Source organism: Pan troglodytes, chromosome 7 (genome assembly GCF_028858775.2).
Source record: "Pan troglodytes isolate AG18354 chromosome 7, NHGRI_mPanTro3-v2.0_pri, whole genome shotgun sequence".
Lineage (NCBI taxonomy): Eukaryota > Metazoa > Chordata > Mammalia > Primates > Hominidae > Pan > Pan troglodytes.
In genome coordinates, this window is record NC_072405.2 from 140,111,080 (window position 1) to 140,135,394 (window position 24,315).

At 36.1% G+C, this 24,315-nt stretch overlaps 1 protein-coding gene, 1 non-coding gene and 1 pseudogene across 37 annotated transcripts in view; 1 reads left to right on the forward strand and 2 right to left on the reverse strand.

Annotated features, from left to right (window-relative positions):
* The window catches only part of CYRIB (CYFIP related Rac1 interactor B), a 177,111-nt gene that overhangs the window by 18,418 nt on the left and 134,378 nt on the right, over window positions 1-24,315 (reverse strand). For 11 of the 36 annotated variants that reach the window (XM_063816034.1, XM_063816038.1, XM_016958938.3 and 8 more), the window contains 3 exon segments: window positions 19,551-19,633; window positions 11,598-11,719; window positions 2,139-2,244 (listed from right to left, as the gene is read on the reverse strand). In XM_063816034.1, coding sequence (XP_063672104.1) covers window positions 2,139-2,244; window positions 11,598-11,719; window positions 19,551-19,623 — 301 coding nt within the window. In that variant the 5' untranslated portion in view covers window positions 19,624-19,633. 36 annotated transcript variants of the gene reach the window in all.
* Window positions 4,251-4,977, forward strand: LOC134810841 (large ribosomal subunit protein eL15-like; annotated as a pseudogene).
* On the reverse strand, window positions 8,816-8,942 carry LOC112204286 (small nucleolar RNA SNORA25). Its single transcript, XR_002937857.1, has one exon. It is a non-coding gene; the product is annotated as a small nucleolar RNA SNORA25 (small nucleolar RNA).

Here is a 24,315-nt window from a genome sequence, read left to right on the forward strand (position 1 = left end):
ACTGCAAGATTCTGAAGGATCATGTGTGTCTTCATAGTTGCATGCTGCTCCATGGTGCTGTTTGTGCTGGAATAGCACCCATGATGGGACATACACCACGAGACCGATTAATTCCCATGGTAAAAATATAACACTTAAGTCCAACTAGTTTGGCCTATTTTACAATTATTCTTTGTTTATTGGGATATGCTAAAAGACCAAGATGAGCTTGAATAGCATCTGAGCACCATCAAAAGCAATTTAACTATAAATGCAGCCAGAAACCAGCATAAGAAAAGCTGTATATAGTAGACAAGACAACCAAGACAGAAAACCTAGGCTGATTGGGTTATAAAGTGCCAAGCTACAAACTATAGAGACTCTTGATTGAAAGACAAATACTGTAAAATAACTAATACTAAAATTGGGAAAATAAATTACAATTCTTATTTCCAGTAAGAAAAAGATAATTTATACAATATTTCTATCCAAACTACTGTCTGTCTTAACATTACATTTAACAGGCTGTACTGCATCTAAAGGAAAAACAGCAACTGTCTCACTTTTTTTTAAGAACATAGGCATTTTTAAAAAATGGAACTTCAACTTCAGAAGTTACAAATACAAATGGCCAAATAGCAAATATAAATATAGTAAGATATTAAAAAACATGAAGCAATAAAAACTTACTACAAACTAGAAAGCACAAGTCCTAACTAATGGAGGCAGAGATGGTTTGCCATGTGGTTCTGGCTCTCTAACATGCAGATCAATTATTGCTAGTTGGAGGCTTAAAGAAAAAAAAAAAAACAAACCATACAGTGACCAAGTGTTAAACCTGGCAACTAATTAGAAATTTTTAAAATTATGTGGGCCAGACAAATCACATCTCTCAAGTCTAAATTTAGCTTTTGGGTCCCCAGTTTGACTTCAGTCTTACAGTATATACCCCCTGGTTTCTGGCTTATGTATTTAAAAAACAATCACAGTATGATTTTCTTACGATTAATTTGTAATGTTTATACGTTTCAAAAATTCAAACTATATGGAAGTACGTGTTTTAACTACATTCAAATCGTCCTAATTTCTGACACACATCTATACTATTCCTCTCCTGTGTCTATTCACTGTACAAAATAAAGTGCTTCACATTTACAACTTTAAAATCAAACAAAGAGCTAACTGGCTAAATCTTACCTGCTCTGCCTCCTCCTCCTCCAATAAAGGGAGTTCCAATTTTGCTTACTCATATTGAAGACACAATTCTGACCTTTGAATAATTTTTCCCAAGCAAGAGAAAAAGCAAACTGTTTTGAACTCTTTTTGCTTTAATAACTCCCTAGACAACTTTGGGTATATCATTAGCTTTCTATTTCTTTCTTTCTTTTTTGAGACAGGGTCTCACTTTGTCGCCCAGGCTGGAGTGCAGTGGTGTGATCACAGCTACTGCAGCCTTGACCTCCTGGACTCAGGTGATCCTCCCACCTCAGCCTCCAGAGTAGATGAGACCACAAGCATGTGCCACCACACTCAGCTTATTTTTGTTTGTTTGTTGTTTTTTTTTTTTAGAGACGGGATTTTGCCATGTTGCCCAGGCTGGTCTCGAACTCCTGAGCTCAAGCAATCTCCCAACCTCAGCCTCCAAGTGTTGGGATTACAGAAATGAGCAAGCACACCCAGCCTATTTCTCATCTTCTACGGTTTTAGATACATGAATTAAGCGTAACCAGTAAAAATTTCAAGAAAACCTCTTTGATTTCTTTGGATGCTAAAGGGTCCTATTATGAGAAATCACTTGGTAGAATCTCTCTCCATCGCTACAGTAAGTCCTTTTCCCATATATAGGAAAGTAATCCTCAGGCCCTTGGTTAGTCAAACTTTTGTGTTCTTAAAATCATTTAAAATCAATGCTCAGATTCATGTATGTAAAACGACAGATGATGAGGAAAATAACTTGTGGACAAAAATGGTGTAAATGAATTAAAAGGCCAGGGTTGAAAGAAGATTAACTATAATCTTACAGTCTAACAAGCTTGCTTTACTTATAAAACAGATGCTAAGCCAAATTCAGCATTATGAACATAAAAAACTCTAAACTTCTGGAATGAATAAACATCTTTTTCACTAGGGAAGTCACAATTACAAAACTTTCAACTTACCTAACCTCTGAGAAAATTCGTAAAATTTCTTTAATTTGCCTACTAGTGGAACAACTGCACCCCATGCCTTCTCTTGCAACTTCTCATCTGCTGGATGCTGGATTGCCTTCAAAATCCAAAGAATAAAAATAGTTAGAGTTAAAAAAAAAAAAAAAAAGGTTCATTTTTACATTAAAATGTAGGCTTTAGCAAACACAGGAAACCCTGGTATAATCCATAAAATATAGAATATTGAACCTAGGAGTGTTGAATATTTTTTTTTTTGAGAGAGCGTCTCACTCTGTTGCCCAGGCTGAAGTGCAGTGGCGTGATCTCGGCTCACTACAACCTCTGCCTCCCAGGTTCAAGTGATTCTCCTGCCTCAGCCTCCCAAGTAGCTGGGGCTACAGGCACACGCCACCACACCCAGCTGAATTTTTTTATTTTTAGTAGGGATGGGGTTTCGCCATGTTGGCCAGGCTGGTCTCGAACTCCTGACCTCAGGTGATCCACCCACCTTGGCCTCCCAAAGTGCTGGGATTATAGGCGTGAGCCACCACGCACGGCTGAGTGTTGAATATTCTATATTGAGTGCTAAGGGTGAGTCTTCTCAACTCCACAGACACTCCATAGGAGTGCTAAGAGTGGGTCTTCTCAGCTCCATAGATACTTCAACCTTAGTTAGATACATAACTAACATAATACATTTTTAGTTATCCTTGCAATAGATATGAACATAATGAACATTTTAAAATGGTCCAATATGTTTGTTAAATATATTATGCCTTGGTGCCCAGCAGATCCACAAAAAAAAAATATTGCATGTGTTTCCCATATCACAGAGTCTCTTAGTATTTCTTTGTCAAAGAATTATTTTAGCAGTAGAAAAGAAAACTCAAAAAGTAAGACAATAAGATGCCAACTCTGGGAACAGGCTAAGAAATTTCCAATAATTAAAATTCCAGGGTCTAAACTAGCATTAAGAAAACTACCTACGACTTAAGAACCTAAATCAAGCTGAAACTGTGATTTAAGAATTGTCAGCTGGGCACCGTGGCTCACGCCTGTAATCCCAGCACTTTGGGAGGCTGAGGCAGGCGGATCACGAGGTCAGGAGTTCGAGACCAGCCTGACCAATGTGGTGAAACCCCGTCTCTACCAAAAATACAAAAATTAGTCAGGCGTGGTGGTGGGTGCCTGTAACCCCAGTTACTCAGGAGGCTGAGACAGGAGAATTGCTTGAACCCGGGAAGTGGAGGCTGCAGTGAGCCGAGATCATGCCATTGCCCTCCAGCCTGGGTGATAGAGCGAGACTCTGTCTTAAAAAAAAAAAAAAAAGAAAATACAGAAAAGAAGAATTGTCACAGATACTTATTCTCTATAACTAAAATCCTATCCTATTCTAGATAATAACTTTTCTCAGGCTTTCCTGAGTAAGATGAAAAACTAGTTTCAAATCTGAAAGGGAAGAAAATATAATCTAGAGATCCTTAATATAAATGACTTCTTCTATACCCAGTCTTTCAAATCATTAAGTAATCTTTTCTGAATAGAGGGTTATTTCCAAAAATACATATTTTTTGTCTTTATCTTTCATTTGCCCATAGATGTTTTTTGTACTCCTTTACAGAAGTTAACATGTTCTTCAACAACCTGATTTACTTTCTCTAACATCTTGAAACAAACTAAACATACCATCTGAAATTCAGAACTAAAGCAGGGACCTGCTTATAAACACTATCAAGAGGTTATATGACATGTCTCGATACTCCCAAGGCACTAGTATTCTGACTCCATCCACACAAAAAACAAAAATTCAGGAAAGCAAAATAAAATTGAACCCAGACAGATTTAACGGATGCTCTGAACAAATTAGCTGCAAACTGAATTAATGGGCTATATACTGGTTAAGCAATTTACTTTACAAGCTTGGCACCATTTTCAAATTGATGTTTTATTCAATATTTTTAAATGATGCTTAAACCCAATAGAAGCCTGAAGTCAATCCTACTTATGTCATTAATCTAGAAATATTGTATTGAAGAAAATCTGACATCACAACATGTAACAATCCTTTGTTCACATTCTATAGTAATAAGAACATCTCAAAGAGACCTTGATATGCTGATATAGATGAAAAAAAATCCTTTGGCCTCAGGCCCAGACTTCGTAATGATTTCTATCAGGTAGCAAAAATTTGTTTCTTGTATTTGTTATTCAGCAGACAAGTAAATAAGCCTTTCTGTCTGGTGGCAGCCATCAAATAAGCCAAGATGGGTACACACAAGTCCATCCAGGAGGCATAGAGGAAGAAGTAGTTCGATGTAGTGTGCTTTCACTGATGGCAGTACCATCAGCTCTCTTCTCTCCACAGAGATCCTGGCCCCACCCAGCCCAATAAAGTGTGCAGACTAGGCCACACAAGGTTATGTCATATATAGGATTTGTGTGTACTGTGGCGGCTGAAAATGCCCAGTTCCTAAGGGTGCAATGTACGGGTAGCCTGTCCTTTATGGTGGTAATCTGCTGAAGTTTGCTCAAAGCCTTCGGTACATTGCTAAGGAGTGAGCTGGACACCACTGTGGGGCCGCGTCCTGAATTCTTACTGGGTTGGTGAAGACTCCACGTACACATTTTTGAGGTTTTCCTCATTGATCAATTCCATAAAGCTATAGAAGAAGTCCTGACACCCAACAGATCACCATACCAGTCTATAAGCACAGGGTGATGCGTGGGCTGACATCTGCCAGCTGAAAGAGCAATGGCTTGGATGGTCCCTAAATTCCACAAAACTGTGTCTGGTTCTTGCCATGCAGCTTGGAGAAGGTAGAATGCTCTCCAGCTCCACCTTCACCACTAATATATGTTTGTATAATTAACATCTAATAAACAATTTAGGATAGTTATGTTTGTTTACAGGTGTTACTTTTCAAAAACAGTCTGCAGATTATTTCATGAATGCTTTGTCAAATCATAAAACTTAAAGTGATAGTATGTCTTCTTTCTAGTAAGATAAACTTTGGAGTTACATGTCAAGTGTTTAAAACATGCTGTGTGGTGCAGGAGGTTTAAAATAAATTCTTTAACTAGCTCTGCAGATTTGTCTGGTGCATGTGATTAATCTTACAGCTTTATTAGGGTGATGGCAACACTGTGCTGGTTTACTTTCAAGTGGCTGGGTTCAGCAAGTACAAACTTTTTAAGTTTAGTTTTGCTTTAGACATTTGCAGAGTGTGGGGAGGATACCTTAACCCTATGTCGTGATCATATGTAGAAAATCATGGACTCAAATAGAATCCACATTTTTGAATTTAATCTATTGTTCCATTTGTATGACTCCTGTTTCTGAGAGAAAAGTTTCCAAAAATGCCACCATTTCTCAGAATAATAAACGTGTTGCAAGAGGCTTTTCTTAGGAATGAAACAAATCTGGGTTAACCTAAACAAAACTGCCTCAGTCTCCACAGTAGCATTTTAAGTTCACATAAAAGTTCCAATGCCATAGCTCTATAGAAATCAATGGATAGTAGTCAGTAAGGCTATTTACACTGGCGTATTGTGAAACTGAATGTTATATAAATATGAATTATTAACCTTAACTTTTACAAACTACTAATCAATGCTAGGATGGGAAGCCAGTAAGCTTTAGATAAATACCTTTCAAGTGTGAGGGTAGAAAAAGTCAACTTTGATCAAGTTTTTAAAATATTTATCAGTAACACTAATTTGTGACCATTATGAATCCCTTCAGCCACATCGGGGAAAATAGTTGGCTATTCAGAAGTATGTACATCATTCTTAGACCAGTTAGCCTTACAAATAAAAACATCTTGAGCCAACCCACTCTGTCCACACTCACAGGCTACAGAGAAAAGTCATAACTGAAGCCAGTATAAGTTCCTGGTTTCCAATCTAACCGTATGTGTTGTGTGCAGTTATTTTTCTTGTCCCTGCTCAAACTACCCTAAAATCCTTATCATTCCACAAAGCTGGAACATCAGGTATGTGCCAACATTTACATACCACCACAATGCATTGCATTTGTTTTTATCACGTTTTTCCATAGACTAGGCTACTGTCTACCAGGGTAAATTTGAGTGTGAAGGAAATGCAGAAAAGGAATTGCACAATTCTTCTCAATTCTGGATTTGCTGGCTTTAATTTAAATACTGGTTTCTATGGACTAATTTTTTCCTATCTTCTCTATGGGATTCAAAAGGCTTGGTTAACTGATTTCCAGGGAATATTCATAGAAAGTTCACAGAAGTTCTTGAGATCTAAATTCCTTTCTACTAAAAAAATAATAATAACTTAAACCACACATTTTGACTGTATATAGAGATTGTTCAACTAAAGGAATAAATGTCTATTAAACTAAAAACAGTAACAACAACAAAAAAGCAAATAGACAAAAGTTAAAATTTTATTTTCTTCTCTTAAAGAAGTCGATCCTATTTTCTTGCAAGGATCTAAAAATGCTTTTCTAAATATCAATTCATTCTCACAATATAAAAATGCTCTAGCAAGTGTCACCCATTTTCATAACTGGACAGAGATAACTATTTCCCTGCCCCTGCCTTGCCTAGATTTCGAACTGAAGACACTGGCTGCTCTCTTATAATAAACATTTTATGGTTCTTCCTTATACTTCTTTTTTTTTTGAGACGGAGTCTTGCTCTGTCTCCCAGGTTGGAGTGCAGTGGCGCGATCTCGGCTCACTGCAAGCTCTGCCTCCCGGGTTCACGCCATTCTCCTGCCTCAGCCTCCCAAGTAGCTGGGACTACAGGCGCCCGCCAACACGCCCGGCTAATTTTTTGTATTTTTAGTAGAAACGGGGTTTCACCGTGTTAGCCAAGATGGTCTCGATCTCCTGACCTCGTGATCCGCCCGTCTCGGCCTCCCAAAGTGCTAGGATTACAGGCGTGAGCCACCGCGCCCGGCCGGTTCTTCCTTATACTTCTAATTCCTTGTCCTCTCACAATAATTTACTCTGTTAGATAAGGTTTTGGGTCAACACCCATTATAGCCCAACATGAAAAAGGGCACTTAGTAAATGTCAATGGTGAGGTTATTACGGAGCAGGTATAACTTATTTTCAAAAATATTAAACTGGCTGGGCACACTGGCTCACGCCTGTAATCCTAGCACTTTGGGACGCTGAGACAGAAGGATCGCTTGAGGCCAGGAGTTCAAGACCAGTCTCGGCAACACAGCAAGTCTGTCTGTCTGTCTCTATTTATTTATTTTGATGGAGTTTCACTCTTGTTGCCCAGGCTGGAGTGCAATGGTGCAATCTCAGCTCACTGTAACCTCCACCACCCAGGTACAAGTGATTCTCTTGTCTCAGACTCCCAAGTAGCTCCAATTACAGGCATGCGCCACCACACCTGGCTTTTTTTTTTTTTTTTTAGTAGAGATGCGGTTTTACTATGTTAATCAGGCTGGTCTTGAACCCCTGATCTCAGGTGATACACCTGTCTTGGCCTCCCAAAGTGCTAGGATTACAGGTGTGTGCCACCAAATCTGGCTTTTTTTTTTTTTTTTAATTTACAAAAAAAAAGTTAAAATGGTTAGGGACATATTACATTAATGGAAAGTACTTATTTCCCTCTAGGTGGTTAATCCTAGACAATAAGCATTGTTTATTTAATAGATTCTATCTTAAATCAAATTTTATTCTATTTAATAATGTTTAAAAAATTATATAAACTAAAATATATTAATATATAATTCAACATTATTAGTATAGTAATAATAAGAAAACTCTCAGTTCATTTTAGCTGTGTATCAGACACGGTGCTATGCTGTTTACATGGATTGTCTAATTTTATCTTCATAATAACGCTGTGAATTGCTTCCACATTTTTGCTTCTATGAATAAGGCGGCCATACCAGTTTTTACATTGACATTTCCTCTTAAACTACAGTTGTTTGCAATGTTTTATAAAATATAAGTACCTGGTGCAAGAGCACAAACAATTTTATAGTTTTTTTTTAAATATACTTCAAACCGACCTCCAAAAAGACTACCCATTTTACAATACTTCTTGCACTAACTGAGATTACTGTTTCTTCACAAACCAACCAAAACTTCTTCACAGTGATGTGCACTTACTAGCAAAGCTGACCATTTTTTCTGTTGTCCGTGCTTTTTTATAGGTAGAATAGTTGGCTGCTCTAAGTCTTATTAACACTATTAGCAATTTAATTATTGACCTATGACTGTTGTAACACATCAGTTATTTGTATATTTGGTGTATATTCATCTTTTATTTGTACATTCCTTTCTTAATTTGTTTCTCTACTCTTCAGAAATCTTTTCTCATTGTATCATTAAACCTGCATCAACTTCTCAACAAAAATTTCAACTGCTTCAATAGTTACATATTTGTCTCCGATCTACAGTAGATTTAAATGCAGCTTTTCCGTTTTTTAGCTTACATATTTTTTATTTCAATGCCTATTTCTCTTTTATTACTTCATTTATCAATGTTTAACAATGGTACCTTTATAAGTTGTTTCAAGCCTGGTAAGACGAACTACTTACCATTGCTTTTTACTTTTCCCTTATATTTTGGTGTTCTTCAATGTTATTTTTCTATGTAAACTTTCTCTTTTCTTTTAAACTTGGAGACACTTACTTACTTTCTCACATCACCAATCATGGACTATTTTTGAGTGAACTATGCGTGGCTATGTCTTGTATTTCCTCAGGAAAACAGCACTACTGAGTGACTACGGTATCCTATGCAAAACTTCAATCTTTGGTCATAGCATTACGAGATCCTGGTTTCCCAGCCCTAGAAAGTCTCTTTGATATATCCTATATATAAACTTTTCTACCACTATACTCTATTCCAGAAGATTACAAATGAATCTTAATATGCATTCAATCAAATATATAAGCAGACTTTAGAGAAAACACTATTATTATTATTATTTTATTGTAGAAAGCCTTCCCACACACAGAAGCAGAATAATTCTCCCAATGGGAAGTACTGCAATCAAAAAAAAAAAAAAAAAAAACCCAGGCTGGGCACAGTGGCTCATACCTATAATCCTAGCACTTTGGGAGGCTGAGGCGGGAGGACTGCTTGAGGTCAAGAGTTCAAGACCAACTTGGCCAACAGAGCGAAACCCCATTAAAAAAAGCCTAAGAGTTCTATATTTAAAAAAAAAAGAAGAAGAAAAAAAAATGAAGAAGAAAGAAAAAAAAGGCTGGGCGTGGTGGTTCACGCCTGTAATCCCAGCACTTTGGGAGGCGGAGGTGGGTGGATCACCTGAGGTCAGGAGTTTGAGACCAGCCTGGCCAACATGGTGAAATCCCATCTCTACTAAAAATACAAAAATTAGCTGGGCATGGTGGTGCATACCTGTAATCCCAGCTACTCGGGAGGCTGAGGCAGAATTGCTTGAACCTGGGAGGTGGAGGTTGCAGTGAGCCAAGATTGTGCCACTGCACTCCAGCCTGGGTGACAAGAGTAAAACTCTGCCTCAAAAAAAAAAAAAAAAAAAAAAATCAAACAGGTAATGAATAGTGTTTGTCTCTATAGCGAGTAAGATTTTTCTCTTCATAACAACAAGCTTTAAAGAAGTTTAATGACCTAACACTTATAAACAATTTAAACTAATTTGTAGCACTGATAACCATCATAAAAAATTTTACCAATTAAGATCCTACTAAATCATTTAAATCTTTCACTTCCACAAATGTTTGATTTTTCAAAATACGTTTAAATGTTTAGAGAACTTGAATTTCACAGAAATGCTTATATGCCTTAGTTACTGAAATCTTAAGGTTTTACTTAAGCCAATAACAATGCCAAGACCAAAGCCCTTGTATTTATTTGTTCAACAGCTAACCGCTTACTAAGTGCTGTAAGTTTACAATGTACTAGGTGCTGATAATAACAAAATATATAAGAAACCAGGTTTACCTTCCTCAAGCTGGAAGTACAGTGGTACAGAGATAAACACTCAATAGTAATGTTTTACCTCCCCCCCGCCCAAAAAAAAGAATGGTTCCCACAAAAGAAATGTGTATAAAGTGGGCAAAAGAGTAAGAGGAAGTAGGAGATTATGGGGGGGGCGGGGGGAGGGGGGGCGTTGAAGAAAAAAATGAAAGGAAGGGCATTCCAGACAAAAACAAAGGAAGGGTGCATATCAACAAACAGAATTCACACCAGAATTTCCCTCAGTTAATGACACTACGATCTGCTAATGTAAAATAAAAACAAGGGCCAGGCATGGTGGCTCATGCCTGTAATTCCAACACTTTGGGAGGCCAAAGCAGGTTGGGGCGGCGGGGGGCGGGGGGGGGGGGATCACTGAGGCCAGGAGTTCAAGACCAGCCTCGGCAACATGGCAAACCCTGCCTCTATTTGGCAGGGGATTAGCCAGGCATGGTGGTGAGTGCCAGCTACTTGGGAGACTGAGGCAAGACGATCACTTGAGCCCAACAGGTTGAGGCTGTAGTGAGCTGTGGTTGCACCACTGCACTCCAGCAGGGTGACGGAGCTAAACCCTGTCTCAAAATAAAATAAACACCATGGAATCATTTAACTCTCTCTCTTCCCTTGCCCTAAACATTTGGTCAATCACCAACACATGTTTTGAATCACCACCTTCTGGTGTCTGCACTTGATTCCGCCTTCACTAGTAATCCAAATGTCAGAAGAGAAATCAAGGTGGATATGGAATGTATGCCCCGAAGAGTGACCCTGATGATCTCTGCACTCTTTGTTATAGACAATAATAAACAAAACAGAGGATGGGAAGAATCAAGAAACACAGCACGGGCAATGGCTTCAAGAAATGCAGTAATGAGAAGGGGAGAGATGAAGGCCCAGGGGACAGGGAGTTCCTCTGTGTAGTTCTGGACACCTAAACATGGATATGCTACGGGGAAGAATTCAGTAAAAGAAAAAAGATAGAAGATTTAATTAAGAGAAGAAGAAATAATTAAAAGAGTAAAGTTTCAGAACAGGATGAAGAACAAAGGTAAAGAAGTCAGTCTTGGAAAGAAGCAAGGACACAGCTTCTTCTGAAAAACAAAAGAAACAAAAAATGAGATGAATGCAAACCTGAGAAAGTTCAGCAGCTTGGGAGAGGAAAGTTGAGGGAGACCACACTACATATTTTCTTTGTGATGTAAAGTCATGGGGAAGGTGTACTGACTGCAAGGATGATTTCCACTTTCTCCTAGGAAGCACCACATAAATACTGCAAATTTCAGGTATAAGAGCAACCCAAAAAGTAAATAACATTTTCTTAATTTACAAAAACTACCTATTTATGGAACACAGTTTTTCCTTTTATGCTCATTTCACTGCAATCACTTCTGAAACAATGCCAAGTGAGCATCCTTCAAATATAACCCTTAATATGAAATATAGAATTCTGAAGTCTAGAAAACAAGAGATTACAAAGAGGTGGGACAGTAAGTTTCAGTTAACTAGAAAATACATAAATGCGCTTTACCTCTCGTATTTCGTGGCCAGCTCCTCTGTATGACTGCAAGTCCTCCAAGATGCCTTCTGCATCTTTTAATACTACATTCACCTGATTATAAATTTCCTTCTCAGACTCTGTAGGCTGGGCATCTAAACAGCAGGAAAGCACAAGAAAATTTACAGTGACATGAATTTTTTAAAATACATGTGTAACTCTAAGCAATTAACAACCCAAATTTCCAAAGATGAGTTAATTCTAGTTAATGTTAACTTTGAACTTTTAAAGAAAAGACTAATACTTTTTCCATAGTTCTACATTTAAATGACTAGTTTCAAGTTCATAGATATTACAGAAAACAAGGGAACACCAAACATTATTAACTTAGTTTAAGTTCCAAATTAGGACTTGGTATATTAAACCAATCTGAGAATTATAATTAAAATTTTTAATTGTGATAGTTTTAACAATCACTTTTTCTACTACATTCATCACTATCACTGTAAATGCATCAGAAATCACAGATTTGAATGCAAAAGAAAGCCTACTAAAACATGTTGCTCATGTATAGTTTAAGACAAACTATTTTTATTTTCCTATAAAGTTCATTTTACTTTTAATGACTGAGTTTTGATATAAAAAAGTAAAAAAACTTTAATAGTTTTTAGGTGCTCACCCCCTTTTCCAGGAATCGCTTCGAAAGTGTCTCAACATATATGACATTATAGGTTAAAGAAGAGAGGATATATATATCTAACAACAAACCCAAGAGAGTATCACTGAACTATTCTGCTGATGAACAGAAGGTCAAGAATCCTGTGCAGAGGATTTCAAGTTATAAAACTGCTCCACAATTACTCAGCTGCTGAAAACTAGATACTTTAAGCTACACTACAATACTACTACTGAAATTTTGAAATACTAAAGAAAATCTGAGTTCCTACACACTCGGGAGTAAGACAAAAATGAAGGAAGAATTACAGTTATAAAAAGCAGAATCAAGGACACAAACATATGGGCATTTTCACCACCTGTGGTGTTAGCCACAAAACATATGTTAATGAATGACTAAATCTGGATTTCTCTCTGCTTGACTCAAGTTAACAGAAATCTTGCTTTTAATAATACTGGTCATTTGTTTCTCTAAGGACAAATCTTTTATATTTTAAGGAAAAAGGTGGACTCTAAGAGGAAATGAAGGTTTCTTTACAAATCTTTCCAACTAGGCCACATTCAGCACCACAGGTAAGGCATAAAGCACTTAAAATCATAAACATTGTGATTATCATATTTTAGAGAAAAATGACTGGCAGAATTCCTCCATGCTAAAATTTTCTCTTATGAGGGAAAAGGAATCAGTCCAAATTTATAAGATGAAGTAAGAACGTTTTTAATACTATCACACTGGTCTTTTAAGTTTAAAAATATTTTAACAAACAAGAAGGTTTTTGGTAAATCTTTGTCTACCAATCATATAAAATTAGTTAACTAGACTTTTCTGCTCCTTTTCACCTCACCACAAATACACAATGATTTCTTTATTCCTTTACTTAGAACATTGTAAAGAAACTTTGTTTACACGTGAAACTGGGAGTAAAGATCCCTAAAAACTGTAACGTTATTTTGTGCTTGGAGCAAGTCATAATTCAATTCTACCTAATAAACCTGCCAAATAGTCAAAAATATACCACATTTTTTTTTTAAATTCAATAATTACATTACCAAATTTTAAACTCAACATATGTAAAACAGTACTACAGCAACAATAAAGTAACATTCGTATGTAAAGTCAACTTAAGAATGTGTTTACATATCTGTTCCCTTATTTTTCAAATTTCTTTTCAGAAATCATTTTTTAGGAAGAAAATACTGTGACAAAATAATTATACAAGAGGAGCCAATTGAAAAATTAAAAAGACTCTCTATCCAAGGCTACAAAGGTATTATCACTAGAAACAAATACTGATATTGCAACTAAATGGTTAGCTTTCTTATAGATCAAGCTTTGCTATTTAGCAGTAATAATTTACTGCTAAATATTTTACATTTAGCCAGACCATATTTTCCAATGTAATAGTTAGACATACACTCTTTTTAAAAAAGCACACTTCATAACTTTTATACTTACATCAGATTCAGTAGAGAAAAATATGTTTTACATGCAAAAAACGACAGTCTTACACTTTTTCATATGGAATTGTGAAACTACAGACATAACATCAATAGTAGACACGTATTTAGTTTGAATTCATGAAGTGGGAATTCATGACAAAGGACAATAGTTTAGCTATTATATATCAAAGGTATCTGTGAAGTTTGAAAATGCTAGACTATGTATTTTAGGTGTGGTGACTAGCTGTTAACATAAAAATGTGACACTGAGACTTAACATACAAACGAAACATTATCAAGTAGATTTAAGTAGACCTTGTAAGTGGTTAATAACTAGTAAAGGTTTAATAAGTACCAAGAAATTTAAAAATAGAGGAGAAGATTTAAGTTTCCCTTTAGGGTGAGAAAAACACCCAGCACCACAATGATTAAACATTTTTTAGACTGTCACAGGAAAGTCACATTTATAATTTTGAAAGCTGCTGAAGACTGCTATAGAAATGAAGACAAACAGAAAATAGCAGACAAGTAAGCACTACTTTACTGAAAGCAAGTCATGCAAAAGGGTGAAATACTAGGAAGGGGGAAAAGCTGTATAAAACAAAGCTTTTTATTTTATTTTTTTCAAAAAACGGTACTATATAATGCAACCAAGACTTGTCACTTTGATTTTCCATAGAAAAAAATGGCTTTACTATTTAAAAAAGTACCATTTAGTCAGCTTACAAAAGGACATGCAAAATTGCAAAATAATGTATCTACTACTGAGAGTAGACATATTCATTACTCATCAAGCTTAGTTTTTAAAGCTGTTCAAGGGAAATTAAGGCATGTTTCAATTGTTCTTATTGAAGGTAAATTAAAAATTTTATTAACTTCACACTAATTTCCTATAGGGTGGAGGGTAGAAAAAGAGTCAATATAACTACTAAAATTGAAGTCATTATAATATAAAAAGAAGCAAAGATTAACTATGAAATGAAAAAATAAAAAGTCAACATAAAAATTATAATTGTGATAAGGGGTCTTTCTGCTTTAATTTTACATTAATTCATTTAATAAACCTACGCAATCTATCTCTGTAAGTTACATCAAGACAGAGACCAGAATGTACAGTATGTACCACTGGTACATCTGTAAACTCAGTACCTAGATTTTCTGTAATACATTTTGAATGAATGAGAGGGTACAGAGACATAGATAAGCCTCTGGCATGAATTAAAGGAGACTACTATGCTTTTTGATCTCTGAATAACTATGATCCTATATCATTTTTGAAAAATAAATATAAGAAAGATGACACCAGAATAAAGATACTTCAAAGTACAGGGCAAAACCAACTGAAACTATGCAAGAGATAAATGAAAAAATAAGTTAGAGTAGGTCCCAATATTTCTAAATGATAAGGGGGAAACAAGTAACACAAAGGACACAAGAACTATAGAGGAAATGCATGACTCAATGGAAAGGCACTATAACAGAATCAGAGAAAATATACTCTATTTCTCCCTTAACAAATGACTACCTCTATTTACTCTCCTATTTTGATTTCCCTGGAGGTAAGTGAGTCAAGTTTAAAAAATACTTACTGAACTTCTATCATTTAAAAAGCACTATGCTAAGATTGGGAAAGGACACAAAACTAAATACAAGTCTCTTTTCTCCCAAGAACTAGAATTTAGTGAGCTAGCAGATATGGAAGTTACTGAGGCTAAAGATTTGTCATTAGAATAAGCTATAAATTAACACTTGTTATAAAATAGGAAATTCCAACAACTAGAAGAGGCTATGCAGGCCCCCATTCAGTGCTTTTTTTTTTTTTTTTCAAAGACAGTTTCACTCTGCTACTCAAGGTGGAGTGCAGTAGAGCAAATCACAGCTCACTGCAAGGGCACACATCACTATTCCCAGCTAATTAAAAAAATTTTTTTTTCATACAGATAGAGTCTTGCCATGTTGCCCAGACTGGTCTCAAACTCCTTGACTCAAGTGATCCTTCTGCTGTGGCCTCCCAAAGTGCTGGAATTATAGCCATGAGCCACTGCACCTAGCTCGATTGAGTGCTTTTTATATGCTGTCAATAGCATAACTGCTGCCAAATTTTATGGAGCAATTTTGGGCTTATATTTTAACTGAACTATTATTAAATAAAAACAAAATAAAATCTTATCATATAGGTGTAATCTGTTCTAAGGAAAAAATCCTTCTATCAAGACTAAACGTTTAACTGAATACAGAATGACATTTCATGCCTTAAGGTCTCCGTCCATGTTGTTCCTTCTTTCTACCGTCCTTTACTATATTAGTTCAAAACATTCTAATTCACTCTCCAAAACCCAATTCAAACATCACCATCAGAAAGTCTTCCATGATGGGCCAGGTGTGGTGGCCCACACCTGTAATCCCAGCACTTTGGGAGGCTGAGGCAGGTGGATCACCTGAGGTCAGGAGTTTGAGACCAGCCTGGACAACATGGTGAAACCCCATCTCTACCAAAAATAAAAAAATTAGCTGGGTGTGGTGCTGCATGCCTGTAATCCCAGCTACTCGGGAGGCTGAGGTAGGAGAATCACTTGAACCCAGAAGTGGAGGATGCAGTGAGCCAAGATCATGCCATTGCACTCCAGATTGGGTGACGGAGTGAGACTCCATCTCAAGAAAAAAAAAAAAAAAAAAAAAAAAAGGTCTTCCATGATGATTCTCAATCTACTCACTGCCATTTAAAGTTAGTATCTTCATGAGCTACACGTTGAAAATAAATAATTTAAGTAAAACTGAGTTTTCTGGCAGGTGGGCACCTGTAATTCCAGCTACTTTTGGGTACTGAGGTGAAAGGGTCACTTCAGCCTGGGAGGTCAAAGCTGCAGTGAGCTGAGATCATGCCGCTGCACTCCAGCCTGGGCGACAGAGACTGACCCTGTCTCAAAAACAAAACAAAACAAAATTATGAGCTTTCGTTTCTATCCTCTCCTACTAGATTGAGAGCTTCCAGCATGTATGGGTTGTATCTTAGTTATTTTGCAACCCCAGCACCTACTGGCTGGTATACAGGAGGCAAGGCATAAATGTATGTTGAACTGTAGTGAAAAAGAGTTACAGGGGTCATGAGAGGAGTAAATTAAAGGAATAATGATTTACTTTAAAGACCATCTTAATTTTGTAAACTACAAGATTCCATTAAATTACGTTTCAAATGCACTAGAGTATGTCATTTGTATATAATATGATACAAATAGCCAGGTAATCTGCATGAATTATTTCTATAGTCACCCAACTGCAGAGACATATTGGGATAGACTTAATCAATCAGATTAATAAAATAGTAAAACTAAATTACTCTGGTGACATGAATATTAAAGTGCATCTAGAAATAAACAATGTAGTACTAATTACTCTAGCAAAAATAATGTGGCTTTAAGTTATTGAGAATTAGCAGATAACTATGTTGGCAATTTTGAGTCTGGTATAAAGCAGTATAAAACGGTTTAAGAGAACACCCATCTGATAGGCCAAGGTCACCATAGTAGCTTATAAGGTAAGCTTTTACAAACGCATATTTCCAAAAAGAAGAAAAATATACAGAGATTAAATTAAGATAATGCCAATGTTAGAATCAAAAGACAATGTATCTAAAAATCTAAATAAGAAATAACAATGGGTAAACTCTAGTTTGGTATACAGTATGCTGTCACTAAATTTCATTTATAGTATACCAGTAAGTATAAAACCAGAAGATCTACATTGGCTGATATAGGCAAAAATATCTGCCTTTACAGTTAACATTTTATATGTATTTCTGCATTATTCGTTATTATTGTTGTTTGCAATTTTTACCTTTTCCTGTCACTATTATTAAATTATAATAATGTACCAGGTGCAGTAGCTCACACCTGTAATCCCAGCACTTTGGAAGGCCAAGGTGGGTGGATCACTTGAGCTCAGGAGTTTGAGACCAGCCTGGGCAACAGAGTGAAACCCCATCTCTACCAAAAATATGAAAAATTAGCTGGGCTTGGTGGCATGTGCCTGTAGTCCCAGCTACTCTGGAGGCTGAGGTGGGAGGATCCCTTGAGCCAGGTAGGCAGAGGTTGCAGTGAGCTAAGATTGCGCCACTGCACTCTAGTCTGGGTGACAGGGTAAGACCTCATATAAAAAAAAAAAAAAAGTGTGTGTGTGTGTATAAAATGATCCAAACACTCCCACAGATTGGAAAGCCAAGACCAAGTAATCTTTTAAATACTACATTTAAATTCATGCTTCCCACTTGACCATAATATAATGCTAGGTTTACAAAAAGATCAAGTGCCAAGTCTTGAACAAGATCTTGACTATCAAAGTCAAGATTCTGTAAATGTAAGGAATTTGAGACAAAGAGGAAAAGGGAGACAGAATAGCAGAAAAAGACACAAGACCAAGTTTGAAACAGATGCAAATAAACTAAAATACAGCTCTAATGTAAGTTGCCTCATCTGAAAGAATATCTTCAAGTCAGCAATCTGCTCGACATCCTCAAGCTGATTAAAAGTCATGCTAAACATGCACTTAACATAGCACTGGTAAATTGTTGAGAAGGGTCAAGAAAACTAATATTCATCTAATATTTAATAGTATTTCCCCTAAAAACCCAATTTCCCCTGAAACCCAATTTCACATGGACCTGATATTGATTTACTACTCTTTACTAGCCTGTACACAGTACCCAAACTGTAACAGATCCTTTATAGAAATGGAATAAAAGTAGAAAATAACCAGAGACCACAAATTATTCTACAAAATGGAGATAGCTATAAATTGATGTGTTCACATGAACTGCCATGGTTTCGAATGATTCATAAAATAGAATGAATTACATAAAACTGTAAAAACTAAATTGAAGTTGGAGGAAAAGGCAGTGACTTTCTGGGGGTTTAAGTGATTTATTTGTTTTGTTTTTAAAATCAGAAAACGTCTTAAAATTTAAGTATATAAAAATACATTCTAACACTTAAAAATATAAGGGATCACATGATTAAAAACCTAAGAAATACCTCTTCACCCTTTCCTAACAATTTTCTATTGATCAGTTAAAATAGCATCATTCACACTAAAACACCAATTTAATAATTCTTCTCAATTTAACAACCAGACAAGCTAAAGCGATATCAACAGCCAAAAAAAGCAAAAGCTTTGCAACATGCACCAAGGTCAATGACACTTACCTGCCACTCTTAGACCATATTACAATAGGTCATGCAACATAAAACAAACAGAAGGCAAATTACTTAAAGGTCTGTGAACCCATTATTTTTCCTTTCATTTAGAGTCAGAAAAAATAAATTCCTGAAATAAATACATTCTATTTTTTTAACTTTTCAAATTATCTGCAAAGATTAAATAATTTAGGTTCACACTTACCTTTTAATATTATGCCCAAATTACTGAGCTCTGAATGGCCTTCATGAACAGATTGATATTTGAAATACTTAAATATGTACCCTAGAATAACTGAAACCTGGTCGATTTTTCTTGACTATAATGTAAGTTTTCCCCAAATATTGCTTCTATTAATAAATCTTGAGGTAGTACTTGTCCTTTCCAACAAAATTTTTTCATAAAAATGTTTTCATTAGAGAATAGATCGTAAATTACAAAATAATCTCCAACTAAGAGATAGGAAATCTCTTATAAAAACTCAAAGACATTTTATCATCACAATTTAATCTACAAAATAGGACTTCCAGTTCTAGAAGGCACCAGAAATTTACTCAAACAATTCATAGCTCAGTCATGCAAAGCAGTTAAAAAGATGGCAAAGTGGAAACATTCATTTAGTGCAAGACAAACGCAGTCTACTGCAGGCAAAGAGAAATAGATATAAAATCATCTTCTCACTTTCAAAATCAAGGAAAAAATTTGGCCCCTGCTCAAGGTCTGTGCATGTCAAAACTTTAAGAAGATTCCCCATGTTAAGGTACCTGTCAAGACAAGAATGAGAAAAGAGAAAATATCCCTTTATAAAAAAGAACATCTGAAGTTTACTTAAAGAAAAATAGTAACAGGGAAAATGTTCATTAGGCCATGAATTCATTCTTCAGGTTACCCAGACTGTGCTCTGGCAGACAGCAAAACGGGTTCTCAAGGTGTTGATATGTAGGACCTAGAGGTGAAATGTGGTTTTCCTGTACACAATGGCACAACTGTTGCTCTAATTCTTCTCAAAATTCTCCCAAGACAAGTTTCATTAATGGCCTTATAATGAAAAATTCTTTAAGTATTCCAATAGTGCTAATATTCTGAAAAAGAAATTTCTGATCAAGAATTATTTACATGTAGTACTGTTAGTATAGCACTGAAACAACAATTTATTTCAAAGCCAAATATTAATACATTTGGCCATGTCTCACCTTTGCATCTCATCTTAAAACAGTATAAAACTTTCTTCCTGCATGCGGTTAAATAAAGCATATATTTCTAACCAAATTTGGATTGTCAATAATTTGTGGAGGTACGGAGACTACTGATTCAAGGTATGCAGCACAATTCTGATTTTTAAAATAAAATTATTACAGGATTATAAGCGAATATTGTTTGACATAGTCACTAAAGCATACTATTAGAATGTTCATCATAAGGCTACTTGCTTCATGGACTAATGAAAGGACAGCACTGGCTACAGACTCAACATGATTTTAGCAAATGAAAAACTAAATTATACATATGATGGTGATGTTTGCCTACAATTAAGAAAAATTCATGCAACCTTTGTTTGATTCCCATGTTTAATTAACAAATATTCTGGCTGGCCTTCACTGTGGTGAGTATAATTCATCTTTCACCTTTACCATTATGCACCAGCTGTGAAGGGCTAAAGAGACTTACTTTCAAAGTCCAAGAAAAAATGTGCTGCATTGTGGTCTATGTCCCTGGTTAGCACCTTAATGAGATTACCCATGCCAGCAAACCTAAAAATAAAAATGGCAACATCATTTAGTTCCAGTAAAAAATTTTAAGCAGAGGCCTGGGATTTGGCAAAGGCTGGCTTGCTCATAATTATCAACAGGTGCAGGTTTATATGCTTTTGGCATTGAGAATTTGGAACAACAAAAGCACATTTGGCTCTGAGTTTATAGCTCCTGTCCCTCTTTTCCACATATCAAAAAAGTTACATAAAGCAAGATGGGAAAAAAGATTAGATTTTGACATATAACTTGCAATATTTACATTTTATTACTATCTACGTTAGTGTTACTCCTTTAAAATTTTTGAGGCATATATTTCTCAATTTAACAGCAAAACTAGATTTCTCAAATAAGTAACTATAGAAACCATTTTTTTAAATAATAGGGATATTTTCCTTCTTGCAGAGTCAAATCCTATTGGGAACACAAAGAAGAAAGTATTCAAACCACATTTAACCATTAAAGCCTAAAGAAAGTTATCAATTAATGACCAATCTAAAAAAACTTTACCACACATAAAATGTTTTTGATATCTTCTATCTCCTAAGATTAATCAAACTTATTATTTAACTCTTAGACTGAATAATCAACTATACACAACTATACCATGTATGGAACTTAAAAGTTAACACAGCAAACAGGTACAATAGGGAGCCAGCAATTATCACAACTTAGTAGGTTTGCGGAGGACAAAAAGTGAAAATACGGCATTGGCATAAATGTTGCCCAAGATTTCCATAATGCAGTGAGGATGAAAGTGGGAAATGGGGTCAGAAACATCCAGGAAACCAGGTTCAAACCTGGAAGGTAGAGTAACAAAAGGGGAGGCAAACTATGGTATCACGGCTACCCACATCCTCCTCCCTCCAACTGCTGTACTTTTCCTCCAATTGCTATGTGTTTTTCTCCAAAGATCCCGTTGCTGGCAAATGTAAATAAAGCAAAACATAAAACAATATTTTTATTAAGAAAAAAGACAACTTGCCACTCACTCTCATTATAAGAAGCTTGAAAAAAGTTAGCACTTCCCGTCACCTGTGGCATCCCCCTCTTCCACCTACTCTCCAACATCAGCATATGTTTCTAACTGTAAGCTTCCCATGAGGAAATACAAATAGCTATTTGCTTTAGAGGTCAAAGTCTGATGTACGGAAACACAAATTTCTTATAAAATGTTAAAAGCAATCCAATTTATTCATATATGGTAAGTACTGAATGGTTCTTCCCTTTTGAAACAATATTCCCCCAATGGGGGAGGTGGAGATCTATCTTCTTTTTATATTAATATTTCTATTACACAGAATTTCAATGGTCTGATTTTGTACAATACTTTACACAAGTGGATTAGGTGACATTAAGCTAAGAGGGAAATATTTAATATTTCGACTTAATTACCGTATACATTGTAAAACATTTAATAATACCAAGCTTTTATATTAAAGGAAAAGATAAACATTTTTCCTAAATCATCACACCCAAATAATTATCTCAAATTGGTTACTAAAGTTCTTCAATAGATGTTGGAAGAAACCATTTGGAAGTAGCATATTTCACAGCTTTAATTTTTAAAAGCTTTCCAACATATATGGAATGACTGTATCCAAACATACATAAATTTTCTCACTAATAAGAACTGAGACCAAATACACAAAAAATTACCTAGTGGTATCAAAATTGCAACTACAGATGAAAAATATATCATGAGAAAGGACTATAATTATTTTTAGTAGGAAAAAGGCAGCACACCATTTGGTTTTAGGAGTTTAATCTATGGAATCAAACCAGAAATTCGACTCTAGCTTACTAGCTGTTTGACCTTAAGGATGGTAGTTAACCCTTTTGGGGACTCATTTCTTGATTGGTAAAACACAGGTAATTATAGTAAATATCTTAAATTCCTATTATGAGGGTTAAATTAGATTAAGCACTGACTCAGCTTAGTGTCTGGCACACAGAAAACATTTAATAAATATTGGCTGTTGCTGTAATTAAAACCTAAATATCACAAAATAACCTTTTAAAAGTAATAATGGCTCTATTTCTTTTAACATAAACCTGAGTCCTTATCAACACATTCCAATGTTATAAATCAGAACGAAGCCCATATTTATCAAGAATATTGCTGAAATGCCCTAAAATTAGTTCTATTATCATCATCAGGTATGCATGGAGAAGAGGGAGATTAGGTTTCCTTACCTTTTTACCTGTATGCACACAGTCCAACCTTGGGGAAAATTTTGGAACTAGCCATGTATGTCTGCTCCATTTTCCTACAGCTCGTTCTGTAAACTTCTTCCTCTGTATATGGTTCTTCTTTCCAGGCACCCGAGGCTAATGTGATCCTCCCCTCCTCATACTTGGGAGTATGACCACTACATCAGACTTGGTCCTGACCTATTTGCTCTCATAAGGATTGAGAATTTCTTGCCTATTTATCCCATACACAAACACTTAGTTTGAAAATGGCTCAGTTGGCTGGGCACAGTGGCTCACGCTTGTAATCCCAGCACTTTGGGATGCCAAGGTGGGTAGATCACAAGGTCAGGAGTTCGAGACCAGTCTGGCCAACACAGTGAAACCCCGTCTCTACTAAAGGAGGCGGCAGTTGTAGGGAGCCAAGATCACGCCACTGCACACTCCAGCCTAGGCAACAGAGCTAGACTCCCTCTCAAAAAAAAAAAGGAATTGGCTCAGTTTATCTAACACAGTGTTTCTCAGTCTCAGCACTACTAACATTTTGGGCTGAGGAGTTCTTTTGTTATTGGAGTCTGTCTCACATTGTAGGAAATACACCAACATCTTGGGCTTCAATCCACTAGATACTAGCAGCTACCCCCCATACAAGCTGTGACAATCAAAAATGTCTCTAGATACCGCCAAATGTCTCCTGGGGGCAAAATCACCCGACTGAGAATCACTACAACAACTGTTGTCCAGCGCAAAAATTCGCTCTACCACATAGCACACAGGACAGATGCTACATAGGCAGCCCATATCACAATGTCTCTTTGAACAAAAACTCATGGAAGTTTTCAAAGCTCTAAAAACAGTCCCATTATAACATTATCGGTTCTCCTATCCTTTATAAGAATAAACAAAAAATTAAAACCATAACCCTATCTTGCTATATTTTAACCTGGCCAAAAACCAAACAAACAAACAAACAAAAAACCCTGCTGTCCTCTCACTGTGACTGTTTTCAACTAATATGACAGTGGTTAATCATCAGCTTAGGTGGGACCAGACTGCCTGGGTCTGAAACCCAGCTGTGCCACTTCCAAACTTTGTGACTTCAGTCAAGTGTTTTTTAACTTCTCCATTCCTCAGTTTTCTCATGTGTAAAAGGTGCATATTAATAATATTCACCTCAGAGTGTTCCTAAAATCATTAAATGGGTTAATATAAGCACCACATTTAGTGCCATACCTGGCAGTTTATTTACTATTACTGTTGCAGCTGTCAGAGCAACCTAACTAGGGGCTCTGTTCCCAGCAGTAGAACTTATGGAATGTGAGGCGTGGGCGGATGTGGCAGTCATACTTCCTGCCCTAGAGGATGGCAGTCTATCACAAGAGAATGAACCAATATTACAGTGCAAGGTCTCAAAGAGTGTCCTGGAGTCATTAATTTCCTTCCATTCATTCCCGAGTTCCAGCTGTCACTTCTCTCAGTCCAGCTGCTTGATTTTCCTCTGGTTT